Source organism: Cuculus canorus, chromosome 37 (assembly GCF_017976375.1).
Source record: "Cuculus canorus isolate bCucCan1 chromosome 37, bCucCan1.pri, whole genome shotgun sequence".
NCBI classification, from domain to species: domain Eukaryota; kingdom Metazoa; phylum Chordata; class Aves; order Cuculiformes; family Cuculidae; genus Cuculus; species Cuculus canorus.
The window spans coordinates 34,808-51,918 of NC_071437.1; the positions used below are offsets into that span (position 1 = coordinate 34,808).

Below are 17,111 nucleotides of genomic sequence, written 5' to 3' on the forward strand. Positions count from 1 at the left end.
CCCTCAGTCCCTGCATCCCTGATGTCCCCCATGTCCCCTGCATCCCCCTTGTCCCCATGTCCCCTGCATCCCTGATGTCCCCCATGTCCCCTGCATCCCTGATGTCCCCTGATTCCCCCCCCGTCCCCCCGTCCCCCGTGTCCCCACGCGCTGGCGCAGGGCGTTGCTGGCCATTGACTCAGGCCCAGCTCCCGGCACAGCCGGATTTTCTGCCCTCTCCGCACTAATTATTTCCTCCCTGGTTGGGGACACGGGGAAGGGCCGGATCCTGACTCCCTATAAATGCGGTGCTCAACCCACAGCACCCACCGATGTGGCCGGAGGCAGCGGCGATGGAGCCACCGCCCGGGGTAGGATGAGGCCCTGGGGGGGCTGGGGGTGCGGGGGGGGGGAGAAGGTGCGGGACCCCTGGCACCAGTGTCCCCAGTATAGGCTGGGCTGTGGTCACCAGTATCCCCAGTATGGGCTGCCCCCTGGTCACCAGTATCCCCAGTACAGGCTGGGCTAGGGTCACCAGTATCCCCAGTATAGGCTGGGCTATAGTCACCAGTATCCCCAGTACGGGCTGGGCTAGGGTCACCAGTATCCCCAGTATAGGCTGGGCTGTGGTCACCAGTATCCCCAGTACAGGCTGGGCTGTGGTCACCAGTATCCCCAGTACAGGCTGCCCCACAGCCACCAGTATCCCCAGTACAGGCTGCCCCACAGCCACCAGTATCCCCAGTATAGGCTGCCCCACAGCCACCAGTGTCCCCAGTATAGGCTGCCCCACAGCCACCAGTATCCCCAGTATAGGCTGCCCCATAGCCACCAGTATCCCCAGTACAGGCTGCCCCACAGCCACCAGTATCCCCAGTATAGGCTGCCCCATAGCCACCAGTATCCCCAGTATAGGCTGCCCCACAGCCACCAGTATCCCCAGTATAGGCTGCCCCATAGCCACCAGTATCCCCAGTACAGGCTGCCCCACAGCCACCAATATCCCCAGTATAGGCTGCCCCACAGCCACCAGTATCCCCAGTATAGGCTGCCCCACAGCACCAGTATCCCCAGTATAGGCTGCCCCACAGCCACCAGTATCCCCAGTATAGGCTGCCCCACAGCCACCAGTATCCCCAGTACAGGCTGCCCCATAGCCACCAGTATCCCCAGTATAGGCTGCCCCACAGCCACCAGTATCCCCAGTATAGGCTGCCCCACAGCCACCAGTGTCCCCAGTATAGGCTGCCCCATAGCCACCAGTATCCCCAGTATAGGCTGCCCCACAGCACCAGTATCCCCAGTACAGGCTGCCCCACAGCCACCAGTGTCCCCAGTATAGGCTGCCCCACAGCCACCAGTATCCCCAGTATAGGCTGTCCCACAGCCACCAGTATCCCCAGTACAGGCTGCCCCATAGCCACCAGTATCCCCAGTATAGGCTGTCCCACAGCCACCAGTATCCCCAGTATAGGCTGCCCCATAGCCACCAGTATCCCCAGTATAGGCTGCCCCATAGCCACCAGTATCCCCAGTATAGGCTGCCCCATAGCCACCAGTGTCCCCAGTACAGGCTGCCCCATAGCCACCAGTATCCCCAGTATAGGCTGCCCCATAGCCACCAGTATCCCCAGTACAGGCTGCCCCATAGCCACCAGTGTCCCCAGTACAGGCTGCCCCACAGCCACCAGTATCCCCAGTATAGGCTGCCCCACAGCACCAGTATCCCCAGTATAGGCTGCCCCACAGCCACCAGTATCCCCAGTACAGGCTGCCCCACAGCACCAGTATCCCCAGTACAGGCTGCCCCATAGCCACCAGTATCCCCAGTATAGGCTGCCCCACAGCCACCAGTATCCCCAGTATAGGCTGCCCCATAGCCACCAGTATCCCCAGTATAGGCTGCCCCATAGCCACCAGTATCCCCAGTACAGGCTGCCCCACAGCCACCAGTATCCCCAGTATAGGCTGCCCTACAGCCACCAGTATCCCCAGTATAGGCTGCCCCATAGCCACCAGTATCCCCAGTATAGGCTGCCCCATAGCCACCAGTATCCCCAGTACAGGTCCTCCCTTCGGTCCCACAGGGTCACCCCAGAAAGGGACGCGGAGTCCCCGAGGGACGAGGACGGTGTCCCCTGGGTCAGGAGCAGCGTTGGGGTGTCCTCATGGTGTCCCCACGGTGTCCCCATGGTGTCCCCATGGTGTCGCCACGGTGTCCCCATGGTGTCCCCTCGGTGTCCCCATGGTGTCCCCATGGTGGGCAGTTGGTGCCATGTGTCCCCCGCAGGGTCCCGGCTCGCCGGAGTGGGGAATGTCCCCCAGGGGCCCCTCCGGGTGCTGCGAGGAGCGTTTGGCCTGCTTGGCCCCGGGGGGCGACGCCTGCGCCCCCTGCGCCCCCCGCAACGGAGCCTTGGCCGAGGTGGAGCACGGGGAGCACCACCGAGGTAGGAATTGGAAGTACCACCTCACCGTAATCCCATCCCAACCCAATGCCATTCCACCTCAGCCCATCACCAAGGCCACCTCAGCCCAACCCTACCCCATCCCACCTCATCTCATCTCATCCCACTCCCAACGCAATCCCACCCCACCTCATCCCATCTCATCTCATCTCATCTCATCTCATCTCATCTCATCTCATCTCATCTCATCTCATCTCATCTCATCTCATCTCATCTCATCTCATCTCATCTCATCTCATCCCATCCCACCCAATGCCCAACCCCATCCCATCCCATCCCATCCCATCCCATCCCATCTCATCTCATCTCATCCCATCTCATCCCATTGACCCCATCCCGTCTCACCTCGTCTCATCTCATCTCCTCTCATCCCATCCCATCTCATCTCATCTCATCTCATCTCATCTCATCTCATCTCATCTCATCTCATCTCATCCCACTCCCAACGCAATCCCACCCCACCTCATCCCATCTCATCCCATCCCATCTCATCCCATCCCATCCCATCCCATCTCATTTCATCCCATTGACCCCATCTGTCTCATCTCATCTCATCTCATCTCATCTCATCCCATCTCATCCCATCCCATCCCATCCCATCCCACCTCATTTCATCCCATTGACCCCATCTGTCTCATCTCGTCCCATCCCATCCCATCCCATCCCATCCCACCCCATCCCATCCATCCCATCCCACCCCACCCCATCCCATCCCATCCCACCCCATCCCATCCCACCCCATCCCACCCCATCCCATCCCACCCCATCCCACCCCATCCCATCCCACCCCATCCCACCCCATCCCATCCCATCCCATCCCACCCCATCCCATCCCACCCCACCCCATCCCATCCCATCCCATCCCATCCCATCCCACCCCATCCCACCCCACCCCATCCCATCCCATCCCATCCCACCCCATCCCATCCCACCCCATCCCATCCCACCCCATCCCACCCCATCCCATCCCACCCCACCCCATCCCATCCCATCCCATCCCATCCCATCCCATCCCACCCCATCCCATCCCACCCCATCCCACCCCATCCCATCCCATCCCATCCCATCCCACCCCATCCCATCCCATCCCATCCCATCCCATCCCATCCCATCCCATCCCATCCCATCCCATCCCATCCCATCCTTCTCCAGAGGCCTTGACGGAGGATGACATCTACTGCCGCTGCCTCTCCAAGACGCTGTGCCACACGGCCACCCCTGTCACCGTTGGCTTCTACGCGCCCTGTGGCCACCGCCTCTTCTCGCTGCTGGACAAGGTCACCGGTGGGTCTTGGGGGGTCACCATGGGTTGTCCCCCTTGACCCTCCCCACCAGTTGGGCGCCGAAGTCCCCATGGCACCAACACCCACCCACGGGGGTCCACCTTGGGTTGTCCCCCCCAGGGTGGTTTCTCCTGCAGATTTGCTGTTCTGCATTGCATGGTTCCACTCCATCCCATCCCATCCCATCCCATCCCATCCCATCCCATCCCATCCATCCCATCCTGTTCCATCCCATCCCATCCCATCCCATCCCATCCCATCCCATCCCATCCCATCCATCCCATCCTGTTCCATCCACCCCCATCCCAGTTCTCCGCTGGGTTTGAAGTCCCTCTTGCATGGAGGACCCATCCCACATCTCCCTATATTTGGGTACATTTCCCATTGCACCAACACCTACCCCATCCCACCCCATCCCATCCCACCCCATCCCGTCCCATCCCATCCCACCCCATCCCATCCCACTCCATTCTACCCCATCCCATCCCACTCCATCCCATCCCACTCCATTCTATCCCATCCCATCCCATCCCACCCCATCCCAAACCACCTCTCACCCCCATTCTACCCCATCATTCTACCCCATTCATCCCATTCTACCCCATCCCATCCCACCCCATCCCATCCCACTCCATTCTACCCCATCCCATCCCACCCCATCCCATCCCACTCCATTCTACCCCATCCCATCCCATCCCATCCCACTCCATTCTACCCCATCCCATCCCATCCCACCCCATCCCATCCCATCCCATCCCATTCCACTCCATTCTACTCCATTCTACCCCATCCCATCCCACCCCACCCCATCCCATCCCATCCCATCCCACCCCATCCCATCCCACCGATGGACACCTCCACCCTTGGCCCTTCACTCCGTCGTCGCTCTCTCCAGGCTTCATGCGGGAAGAGATGGAGCACCGGGAAGAGGCCGAGCTGCGTCGGAGCCACCAGAAGCCGCGCAGCCCCGAGGGGTGGGGGCTGCTGATGGTCCTCTGGTATTTGGCCTTCTACAAACCCATCATCACCGAGAGCCACCTGAGGAGGAAGAACATCCAATTCATCTTCATCCGCTTCAGCGCTTGGCAGTACGCCGGCTGTGACAAACTCTGGGCCGGGTTGGTCACCACCCTCTGCGACAGCATCCGCCACCACTTCGGAGCTCTGCCCCTCAGCGTCTACCACGTGATGGGCACCAGGCCCCGCTTCGCCTCCGGCTTCAGCCAGAAGGAGTGGGTCCTCAAGAGGAGCACCTGCCTGAAGCTCTGGGCGCTGCTCTTTGTCCTGAGCGTTGGCCTCACCATCCTTCTGGTGGCCCTCTTGGTGCCCGGCATCAAGGACCACCACGCTTTGAAGGTGGTGGGCAGCGCCGTCACCTCCCTCTCCGGTTCCAGTTTGGTTCTCGGAGCTTTCTCCATCCTGAAGAACCTGTTGATCAGCGAGAAGCAGAAGATCGAGAGGTTGACCAACAGCGAGAAGTTCACCACCCAGTTGGGTTTCATGAGCAAAGTGCGTAGGGAAGTGGAGGTGCTGGTTGACTTCTTGACCTTCATGGAGATCTTCGAGCGCCGACGGCTCCGGGTGGTGCTGGAGATCACCAGCTTGGACATCTGCTACCCGGAGAAGGTGGCCGGCGTCCTCAACGCCATGAACACCTTGCTCTCCGACACCAACGTCCCCTTCATCTTCATCCTGGCCGTGGACCCCAGCGTCATCGTCCCCTGCCTGGAGCAGACGGGTTGCATGAAGGGCCTCGCCGACAACGGTTACCTCTACCTCAACCGCACGGTGACTTTGCCCTTCTCCATCCCGGAGATGGGCGCCCGTTCCCGTTTACGATGCCTGGAAGCCGCCATCCAAACGCGCGAGGACCTCATGTACGGCATCATCACCGGCAACGTGGAACGGCGCCGAGCCAAGTGCCGGGGCGCCCCGGTGCCTCCCAGCTTGGAGGAGGCAGACGCCGAAGCTGTCCGTTGCATCCACGAAGCTTTCCACTGCCTCCACGACGGCGCCGACCCTCTCGCCCGCTACCTCCCAACCAACGGCGCCCACCTCCGCCGCATCGTCAACACCATCCCCATCACCTTACGGCTCCTCCTGCACCGCGCCGGCACCCACTCGCCCCGTTCGGCCGCCGCTTGGGTGCTCCTGGCTGACCAGTGGCCGTGCCGGTTGAGTTGGGCGTTGCAGTGCTTGGAGGACTCACGGCAGAGTTGGCTGGCGGCGCCGGATTTTGGTGCTCAATCCCTGTGGAGCATCTTCCAGGAGAACTTAGGGGAGCTGAGTGCCCTCCAGCAGCCCCTACGCAATGTCCTCAGCTTGGATGGGGACCCCGAGCTCTTCCAGACCTTCCTGGCCCACGACTTCCCCTTCACCGCCCACGACGCCCACGACTTCCTCGGCGTCACCGTCAACCTGGACCACTCCATCCGGCACAAGATGGGGCTCCTGCGTGGTTTGGACCGCCTGAAGAAAGCGGCCACCGCCTCCGTGTCGCGCGGTGTTCAGTGTCCCCACCCCGAGTGACGGCGACGCTCCATCTCCGGACGTGGGGCCCTCAAAACCCTCTTGGATGGTGGTGACACAGAAGGTGGTGGTGACCTGAAGATGCCGTTGTTGTCCCCCTGGAACCTGTTTAGGAGTGGGAAGGAGGACATGGATGTCCCCCCTTTGTTCCCAAGAAGAGACACTGCAGGAAGGTGGGAATCCCACCAAGGGATGGAGCTGGAGTGATTGGGAGAGACCGGAGGGGACCAGGGGAGACCTGGAATGGTGGTCCACCATCCAGGTGACCTCATCCCAGCCACTGCCACCCCTGTCCCCAGCGGCCGGTGAGGGGGTCCCCGGGGAGAGGGGGATCCCCACCAAGCTCCAAAGCAGCCGCCAGCATCGGGAGCAGGGATGTCCCCCACGGAGCTCCTGGGGGAGCCATCCCATAATAAACCCATTAACCCATCTCTGTGTGGTGGCTTCAAGGGGTGCTGCGTCCTCCGGAGGGGGTGACCTCGGAAGGGCAATAAAGGGGTGCGGAGAGGGAGCGATTCCGGGGAGAAATTGTCCCAAACCACCAATAGGAGGGATTCTTCGCGCCAAATCTCTTTCATCCCATCCCATTCCAATCCCATCCCATTCCAACTCCGTCCCACCCCAACCCCATCCAATCCCCATCCCACCTCCTCTCGATCCCACTCCACCCCATCCCATTCCAATCCCATCCCATTCCAATCCCATCCCATTCCAATCCCATCCAACTCCGTCCCATCCCAACCCCATCCAATCCCATCCCACCTCCTCTCGATCCCACTCCACACCATCCCATTCCAATCCCATCCCACCCCATCCCATTCCAATCCCATCCCATTCCAATTCCGTCCCAACCCAACCCCATCCAATCCCATCCCACCTCATCTCAATCCCATCCCACCTCATCCCATCCCCACCCCACCCAATCCCCACTCCACCTCATCCCAACCCCATCCAATCCCCATTCCACCTCCTCTCAATCCCACTCCACTCCATCCCATTCCAATCCCATCCCATTCCAACTCCATCCCATCCCAACCCCATCCAATCTCCTCTCAATCCCATCCCAACCCCATCCCATTCCAATCCCATCCCACCTCATCCCGCTGACCCCATCCCACCTCATCTCAATCCCATCCCACCTCATCCCATCCCCACCCAATCCCCATCCCACCTCATCCCAATCCCACCCCACACCATCCAGGGATGGGACGGCCACCACTTCCCTGGACAAACCCCTTCCCCACCCTCACAGGAGAAGACGTCGAAGAGTAACACAAACCCCCTGAGGGACACCACTCATCATTGATGTCCACTTGGACATCGAACCGTTGACCACAACCCTCTGGGTGCAACCATCCAACCAATTCCCGGCCAATCCAACCGTCCATCCATCAAATCCCTCTCCGGTTTAGAGAGAAGGATGGGAAAGACTGCTCCGAAGCCCTCAGAGAAGTCCCGGTTGGATGTATCCCTCCAACCAATTCCCATTCCAGCCACCAAACCTCTCTCCGCTTTGGAGAGGAGGACATCGGATGGGACTGTCAAACCCCATACAGATGACATCTCTGAGGTTCCACCTCTCCCCGATTCCACAAATGGATGATTTTGGGGGGCCGGAGGTGAAAGACTGCTCTGAAGTCCTCAGAGAAGTCCAGGTTGGTGACACCGGTTGGATGTCCAACGGTCCATCCATCAAATCCCTCTCCGGTTTAGAGAGAAGGAGGTGAAAGACTGCTCCGAAGCCCTCAGAGAAGTCCAGGTTGGATGTGTCCATCCAACCAATTCCCGGCCAACCCAACCATCCATCCATCAAATTCCTCTCCAATTTAGAGAGAAGGAGGTGAAAGACTGCTCTGAAGCCCTCAGAGAAGACCAGGTTGGTGACATCGGTTGGATGTCCAACTGTCCATCCATCAAATCCCTCTCCAATTTAGAGAGAAGGATGGGAAAGACTGCTCCGAAGCCCTCAGAGAAGTCCAGGTTGGATGTGTCCATCCAACCAATTCCCGTTCCAGCCACCAAACCTCTCTCCGCTTTGGAGAGGAGGACATCGGATGGGACTGTCAAACCCCCTACAGATGACATCCCTGAGGTTCCACCTCTCCCCGATTCCACAAACGGATGATTTTGGGGGGGCCGGAGGTGAAAGACTGCTCTGAAGCCCTCAGAGAAGTCCAGGTTGGATGTGTCCATCCAACCAATTCCCGGCCAACCCAACCGTCCATCCATCAAATCCCTCTCTGGTTTAGAGAGAAGGATGGGAAAGACTGCTCCGAAGCCCTCAGAGAAGTCCAGGTTGGTGACACCGGTTGGATGTCCAACCGTCCATCCATCAAATCCCTCTCCAATTTAGAGAGAAGGAGGTGAAAGACTGCTCCGAAGCCCTCAGAGAAGTCCAGGTTGGATGTGTCCATCCAACCAATTCCCGGCCAACCCAACTGTCCATCCATCAAATCCCTCTCCAGTTTAGAGCGAAGGAGGTGAAAGACTGCTCCGAAGCCCTCAGAGAAGTCCAGGTTGGTGACATCGGTTGGATGTCCAACGGTCCATCCATCAAATCCCTCTCCGGTTTAGAGAGAAGGAGGTGAAAGACTGCTCCGAAGTCCTCAGAGAAGTCCAGGTTGGATGTGTCCATCCAACCAATTCCCGGCCAACCCAACCATCCATCCATCAAATCCCTCTCCAGTTTAGAGAGAAGGAGGTGAAAGACTGCTCCGAAGCCCTCAGAGAAGTCCAGGTTGGTGACATTGGTTGGACGTCCAACTGTCCATCCATCAAATCCCTCTCCGGTTTAGAGAGAAGGATGGGAAAGACTGCTCCGAAGCCCTCAGAGAAGTCCAGGTTGGTGACGTCGGTTGGATGTCCAACCGTCCATCCATCAAATCCCTCTCCGGTTTAGAGAGAAGGAGGTGAAAGACTGCTCCGAAGCCCTCAGAGAAGTCCAGGTTGGTGACACCGGTTGGATGTCCAACCGTCCATCCATCAAATCCCTCTCCAATTTAGAGAGAAGGATGGGAAAGACTGCTCCGAAGCCCTCGGAGAAGTCCAGGTTGGATGTATCCATCCAACCAATTCCCGTTCCAGCCACCAAACCTCTCTCCGCTTTGGAGAGGAGGACATCGGGTGGGACTGTCAAACCCCCTACAGATGACATCCCTGAGGTTCCACCTCTCCCCGATTCCACAAACGGATGATTTTGGGGGGGCCGGAGGTGAAAGACTGCTCTGAAGTCCTCAGAGAAGTCCAGGTTGGATGGTTGGTTGGTCCATCCAACCAATTCCCGGCCAACCCAACCGTCCATCCATCACATCCCTCTCCGGTTTAGAGAGAAGGAGGTGAAAGACTGCTCCGAAGCCCTCAGAGAAGTCCAGGTTGGTGACACCGGTTGGATGTCCAACTGTCCATCCATCAAATCCCTCTCCGGTTTAGAGAGAAGGATGGGAAAGACTGCTCCGAAGCCCTCAGAGAAGTCCAGGTTGGATGTATCCATCCAACCAATTCCCGTTCCAGCCACCAAACCTCTCTCCGCTTTGGAGAGGAGGACATCGGATGGGACTATCAAACCCCCTACAGATGACATCCCTGAGGTTCCACCTCTCCCCGTTTCCACAAACGGATGATTTTGGGGGGGGGCCGGGATGATCCCCCCTCAACCGCCGCTCTCCGGGGGGAGTCCGTGACCAATGCAAGAACTTTGTTTAATAGAAAACAGTGTTAACAAAACAAACCACAACGGAAAGGAAGGACCACCGCCACCGCGGCCACCGCGGCCACCACGGCCACCACGGCCACCGCGGCCACCGCGGCCACCACGGCCACCACGGCCACCGCGGCCACCGCAGCCCCCGCAGCTCCCTGATAGATTTATTGCACTTAAGAAAGAAAAGCCACGCGTCCTTCTCCCATCCCGGAAGGACCTTCCCACCTTTCCCTGAGAAACCCATCTCCGAGACGGAGAAGGTTGCCCGCGGGCTTCGTGCCGGCTCTTTTATCCCTACGGATGGCCCAAGTTGGGAAGCCGGGATGATGGAGAAGACGGTGAAGGGCACAGCATCCACCTCCTGCCATCGGATTCGGATCGCCATCTCCGAAGGGTTCCGCGACTCGCCGGGAAGACGTCGTGCCAGCGTGGCCGGCTGCGAGGAAGCGGCCGAAGCCTCCGGCTGCTCCAAGGATTTTGCCAGGGTGGCTCCACCAACGCCGTTGTTTTTGTGTTTAGGGGTTCCCTTCCGGCATTCCCGGAGCAGGAGGTGAATTACAGGACAGCCCAGAAGGAATTCCTTAGTTCTAACCCCCATCCTCTAAATCCCCGCCCAGGAATTTTGCAACGGATGAGAAACGAAGAGACGGAAAAACAAACAAACAAACAAAAAAAACCCCAGGAATTGGAAAATAAATAACCACGGTGGCCGCCACGGCAGCCGGTCCTGGAATCCTTAGGGAAAGCCGCTCCTATCCCGGGATCCTCAGCGAGAGCTGCTCCCGTTCCACGCAGCGTTCCCGTCGTCTCCCGGGATGCGCCACCCACCAGCCGGAATTCCTCCCTGTAGTGTTTGGGTTTCCCTTTCCCACCATGCTGCGGTGCCAGGATTTCCGCTTCGGAGAGGGATGGGAAAACGGGAAGGCAGAGGTGTCCGGTAGTGTCTGGCGAGAGCCGGGATATTCCCGTCTGGGTCAGTTTGCTCGGCTCCCCTTCCCGCCCGGGAGAGGCCGGGAGCAGGAAACCGGTTGGGAAAAGAAAGCTTAAAATAACTCTTTGTCCTGAAGCCTGGAATTGGTTCCTTAATCCTTACGAGGAGCGGGAAGAGAAGCCTTCCCTCGATGCCGAGTGGCCCGGGGGTCCTGCGGGAGAGAGGAGAGAGGGACCATGGGATCCTGGCCCCTCTGGATACTCTGTCCATCCCCATCCCACCTGGATGTCCGTCCATCCATCCATCCATCCATCCATCCATCCCCATTCCACCTGGATGTCTGTCCATCCATCCATCCATCCATCCATCCATCCATCCCTCCCCATTACCCCTGGATGTCCATCCCCATTCCCCCTGGATGTCCGTCCATCCGTCCATCCATCCATCCATCCATCCATCCATCCCTCCCCATTCCCCCTGGATGTCCGTCCCCATTCCCCCTGGATGTCCATTCATCCGTCCATCCATCCATCCATCCATCCGTCCATCCATCCCCGTTCCCCCTGGATGTCCATCCATCCATCCATCCATCCCTATTCCCCCTGGATGTCCGTCCATCCATCCATCCATCCATCCATCCATCCATCCCCGTTCCCCCTGGATGTCCATCCATCCATCCATCCATCCATCCCTATTCCCCCTGGATGTCCATTCATCCGTCCGTCCGTCCATCCATCCATCCATCCATCCATCCCCATTCCCCCTGGATGTCCATCCATCCATCCATCCATCCATCCATCCATCCATCCATCCCCCTGGATGTCCATCCATCCATCCATCCATCCATCCATCCATCCATCCCTATTCCCCCTGGATGTCCGTCCATCCATCCATCCATCCATCCATCCATCCATCCCCATTCCCCCTGGATGTCCATCCGTCCATCCATCCATCCATCCATCCATCCATCCCTCCATCCATCCCCATTCCCCCTGGATGTCCGTCCATCCATCCATCCATCCCCATTCCCCCTGGATGTCCATCCATCCATCCATCCATCCATCCATCCATCCCCGTTCCCCCTGGATGTCCATCCATCCATCCATCCATCCATCCATCCATCCATCCCCATTCCCCCTGGATGTCCATCCATCCATCCATCCATCCATCCATCCATCCCTCCCCATTCCCCCTGGATGTCCATCCATCCATCCATCCATCCATCCATCCATCCATCCATCCCTCCCCATTCCCCCTGGATGTCCATCCATCCATCCATCCATCCATCCATCCATCCCCATTCCCCCTGGATGTCCATCCATCCATCCATCCATCCATCCATCCATCCATCCCCATTCCCCCTGGATGTCCGTCCATCCATCCATCCATCCCCATTCCCCCTGGATGTCCATCCATCCATCCATCCATCCATCCATCCATCCATCCATCCCCATTCCCCCTGGATGTCCATCCATCCATCCATCCATCCATCCATCCATCCCCCTGGATGTCCATCCATCCATCCATCCATCCATCCATCCATCCACCCATCCCCATTCCCCTTGGATGCTCCATCCGTCCGTCCATCCATCCATCCATCCATCCATCCATCCATCCATCCCTATTCCCCCTGGATGTCCATCCATCCATCCATCCATCCATCCATCCATCCATCCATCCATCCCTATTCCCCCTGGATGTCCATCCATCCATCCATCCATCCATCCATCCATCCCCATTCCCCCTGGATGTCCATCCATCCATCCATCCATCCATCCATCCATCCCCATTCCCCCTGGATGTCCGTCCATCCCCATTCCCCCTGGATGTCCGACCATCCATCCATCCACCCATCCATCCCTCCCCATTCCCCCTGGATGTCCGTCCCCATTCCCCCTGGATGTCCATCCATCCATCCATCCATCCATCCATCCCCATTCCCCCTGGATGTCCGTCCGTCCATCCATCCATCCCTCCATCCCTCCCTCCCCATTCCCCCTGGATGTCCATCCATCCATCCATCCATCCATCCATCCATCCATCCCCCTGGATGTCCATCCATCCATCCATCCATCCATCCATCCATCCATCCATCCCTATTCCCCCTGGATGTCCGTCCATCCATCCATCCATCCATCCATCCATCCATCCATCCCTATTCCCCCTGGATGTCCATCCATCCATCCATCCATCCATCCATCCATCCATCCATCCATCCCTCCCCATTCCCCCTGGATGTCCGTCCGTCCATCCATCCATCCCTCCATCCCCATTCCCCCTGGATGTCCATCCATCTATCCATCCATCCATCCATCCATCCATCCCTCCATCCCTCCCTCCCTCCCTCCCCATTCCCCCTGGATGCTCCGTCCATCCCCAGCTCCCCTGGACTGTCCATCCCTGTTCCCCCCGCTGTATCCATCCCTCCCAGCCCGGTCCCTCTGGACACTCCGGAGCATTCCCAGCCTCTCCGGCTGCTCCGTCCATCCCTATCCCTGCTCACCGGAGCTCACAGCGGCTCCGGCCCCGCGTCCCGGCTGGCGTCCCGCAGCAGCTCCTCCAACTCCCGATCATTCTTGGTGCAGCTCAGCTCTGGAAGCAAACGATCCCATTCCCTTCACCTCCTGCCCTTCCCAGTTCCCCCCCTTCCCAAAATTCCAACTGGGAATCAGCTCAGCTCAATGAGCTTTCTGCCAGGCTCATTAATTGCAGCTCATTAGGGCGCTTCATTAAGGAGCGCTTCAAAGAACGAAGCTTTTGAGTGTGGGAGATTCACTCCGGATTGAAATCCCTTGGGAAAAGCCTCCCAGCGCCGGGGAATCCCATGGGAAGGAGGGAGGAGAGGGAAAGCCCCGTGAAGAGGGAGCAGCTCCGCACTCATCCTGACTCCGGAATGCTGCCCTGAGGGGATTGGGAGAGAGCACACGGAGGGGGCTCAGGATCCTCAGGGAATGGGGGCTCAGGATCCTCAGGGAATGGGGGCTCAGGATCCACAGGGAATGGGGGCTCAGGATCCTCAGGGAATGGGGGCTCAGGATCCTTGGGGATTTGGGGCTCAGGATCCACAGGGAATGGGGGCTCAGGATCCTTGGGGATTTGGGGCTCAGGATCCTCGGGGAATGGGGGCTCAGGATCCTCAGGGAATGGGGGCTCAGGATCCTTGGGATTTGGGGCTCAGGATCCTCAGGGAATGGGGGCTCAGGATCCTTGGGGATTTGGAGCTCAGGATCCTCAGGGAATGGGGGCTCAGGATCCTTGGGGATTTGGAGCTCAGGATCCACAGGGAATGGGGGCTCAGGATCCTTGGGGATTTGGGGCTCAGGATCCACAGGGAATGGGGGCTCAGGATCCTTGGGGATTTGGGGCTCAGGATCCACAGGGAATGGGGGCTCAGGATCCTTGGGGATTTGGGGCTCAGGATCCTCAGGGAATGGGGGCTCAGGATCCTTGGGGATTTGGGGCTCAGGATCCACAGGGAATGGGGGCTCAGGATCCTTGGGGATTCGGAGCTCAGGATCCTTGGGGATTTGGGGCTCAGGATCCTTGGGGATTTGCGGCTCAGGATCCTTGGGGATTTGGGGCTCAGGATCCTCAGGGACTGGGGCCTCAGGATCCTTGGGGATTTGGGGCTCAGGATCCTCAGGGAATGGGGGCTCAGGATCCTTGGGGATTTGGGGCTCAGGATCCACAGGGAATGGGGGCTCAGGATCCTTGGGGATTTGGGGCTCAGGATCCACAGGGAATGGGGGCTCAGGATCCTTGGGGATTTAGGGCTCAGGATCCTCAGGGAATGGGGGCTCAGGATCCTTGGGGATTTAGGGCTCAGGATCCTCGGGGAATGGGGCTCAGGATCCTCAGGGACTGGGGGCTCAGGATCCTTGGGGATTTGGAGCTCAGGATCCTTGGGGATTTAGGGCTCAGGATCCTCGGGGATTTGGGGCTCAGGATCCACAGGGAATGGGGGCTCAGGATCTACAGGGAATGGGGGCTCAGGATCCTCAGGGAATGGGGGCTCAGGATCCTTGGGGATTTGGGGCTCAGGATCCTCAGGGAATGGGGCTCAGGATCCTTGGGGATTTGGGGCTCAGGATCCTTGGGGATTTGGGGCTCAGGACCCTTGGGGGACTCAGGACCCTCAGTGAGTGGGTGCTTGGGATTCTTGGGGGTTGGAGCTCAGGACCTCCAGGATCTGGGGACTCAGGACCCTTATGGACCTGGGGCTCAGCTCCTCAGGAATTGGGGGCTCAGTTCCGGAGCGCTCACCATGCTCGGCGGCACAGTTTTCCATTTTCCCATTGCTGTCCGACGACACCTCTGGCAGCGCTCGTGCAAAATCCATCTTGAGCCCGTTGGGGAGGGGAGCGTCACAGGCCACGCTCTCGCAGGCCACAGGGTCCCCCTGCTCGGGGTCCGAGCCGGCGCTCGGTGCCGCCGGCGGCGTTGCTGAGCTCACGGCAGATTCGGGAATTGCTCCGTTTGCCCGGGATGCCAGGAGTTCAGGATTTGCGGCCAGAGCCGGGCTCTGGGGCTCAGCGGGTTGTGCGGTGGCTCGCTCCGGCAGGCTCTCCACTCGCGTCACCACAAAGATTTTATGGCCTCGTCCGGGACTGGAAACCGAAATCCTCCTCTCGTTTCCCTGGGAGAGCGCAGAGGCCGGAAGGGCAGCAGGATTCCCAGCGCCGGTGTCGTCCTGTGGTTTCTCAGCAACGTGCAGGGCAGGTGGTTGGTCCCTCGGCATCTCTGGGGACGGCGTTGACGGGGGTGCGGCAGCGCTATCGGTGGAGTAGGGGCGTTGCGTCGCTTCGCTCAAGTCCTTTGTCTCTAAGCCAGCATCCGCCTCCTCGTCTGTGTCCGAATCGGAGTCCGTCACATCATCTCCGTCGTCGTCACCGTCCTCTGCCCGCTCCGCGTCCCCGTTCTCTGTGGCCATGGGGGTCTCCCTGGCTTCTTCCTCCTCTTCGGCAGCGGAGGCGGTGCTGCCATCCTGGCTGTCCCCTGCCTCCTCCAGAGGTTCCGTCACGGAGATCTCCGGCATCGAAGCCGACTGCTGCAGCTTCTGTTCCTTCTCCTCCTTCTCTTTGGCCAGGATGAAGTTGCGCTTGCAGCCGTTCTGGATCTCGGCCAGGAGAGCCTTCTGCGTTTCGATGAAGCTTTTCACCTGCGAGGGAAGAGAACCTCTCAGCCTTTTTGGAACATTCAGAACTCGACGTCTGGGAACAGTCGGCTCCAGTCTGGTATCCGTACGAGGGCAGTTTCCCCCAAGAAGCATTTCAATCGCCCAACAACTGAGTTCTCCAAGGGCTTCTTCTCCAAGCAATCCCCATCGGCGCGGCAGGATTCCCATCCCGGGGGATGCTCAACGCTCAGCGGAGCAGGATGCAGAGAGATGGGTCCTTCTGGGAGCAAAGGGCTGGACCACAGACCTCCAGGCCCTCCCGGAGCCGCGCTGCGGTATCCGGCTGCTCCAGCATCCCAGGGCAGAGCTGCCGGCTGGGAAGCGGCTGTTCCCTCCCAGGCTAAGCCGTAGGCAAAACCCCACGGACACAGGCTGGGCAGGAAGGAATCTCAGTTGGAATACAGGAAAGCGATAGAGCTTAGCGGAAACCTGGAGACGTCGCCCTTGAGGACACCATTTACCCCAAGGAGACACCCCAAAAGAGAGCGTCGCGTTCCCTACCGACTCCTTCTTGGGTTCCCGGTCCAGGTCGAGGCGCAGCAGTGAGTGGTTGACCTTCAGAGCCAACGACAACGCCATGAGCCCCCCCGTCTTGATCTCGTTCTCCCGCAGGTCGAGGCGAAGCAGCCGCGGGCTCTCCGCGATGAACTCCGCCACTGCTACGGCACCTGCTCAGGGCGGGAGAGAGACGACGGTGACGGCGCGGAAGCAGCCGCGATGCTGCCGGGCCCCCCGACGCCGCGCCTCAGGTTGGCGTCTCGCAGAGCGTGGTGTTTGGGGAGGGATGGGGGGTTGTAGCTGGGAGGGGGGTGGGAGCCTCTGGGCAAAAGTTTCTGTGGGCGCAGAAGATGCCAAAAGCACCGAATCCATGAGACGAGGGGGCTTCGCACAGGGACGGCAGAGTTTTGGCGAGAGTCACGCTAAGCCAACCCTTCCCAAGGGCCATGAGGGGACATCGCGCGCAGCTCAGGAGCGAGGGGAGCTCCGTGAGGACGCAGAGCTTTCCGCAGGCGAGTTAAGGCCGCGGTTGGCACAGACGGAGCGTGCC

At 59.5% G+C, this 17,111-nt stretch overlaps 2 protein-coding genes across 2 annotated transcripts in view; one reads left to right on the forward strand and one right to left on the reverse strand.

Moving 5' to 3' along the window:
* The first annotated feature begins 243 nt into the window (after positions 1-243).
* On the forward strand, positions 244-6,679 carry NKPD1 (NTPase KAP family P-loop domain containing 1). The gene is made up of 4 exons (XM_054052910.1): positions 244-350; positions 2,270-2,426; positions 3,597-3,728; positions 4,623-6,679. Exons 1-4 carry the CDS (start codon positions 312-314, stop codon positions 6,254-6,256), a joined length of 1,962 nt encoding a protein of 653 aa, XP_053908885.1. The 5' UTR covers positions 244-311; the 3' UTR covers positions 6,257-6,679.
* A 3,251-nt stretch (positions 6,680-9,930) lies between these two features.
* The window catches only part of PPP1R37 (protein phosphatase 1 regulatory subunit 37), a 28,808-nt gene continuing 21,627 nt past the window's right edge, over positions 9,931-17,111 (reverse strand). Inside the window, exons 10-13 of the mRNA XM_054052941.1 lie at positions 16,565-16,731; positions 15,151-16,045; positions 13,391-13,479; positions 9,931-11,098 (exon numbers count right to left, since the gene is read on the reverse strand). Of these exons, the coding sequence (XP_053908916.1) occupies positions 13,397-13,479; positions 15,151-16,045; positions 16,565-16,731 (1,145 nt within the window). The 3' untranslated portion in view covers positions 9,931-11,098; positions 13,391-13,396. The remainder of the gene's footprint in view (positions 11,099-13,390; positions 13,480-15,150; positions 16,046-16,564; positions 16,732-17,111) is intronic.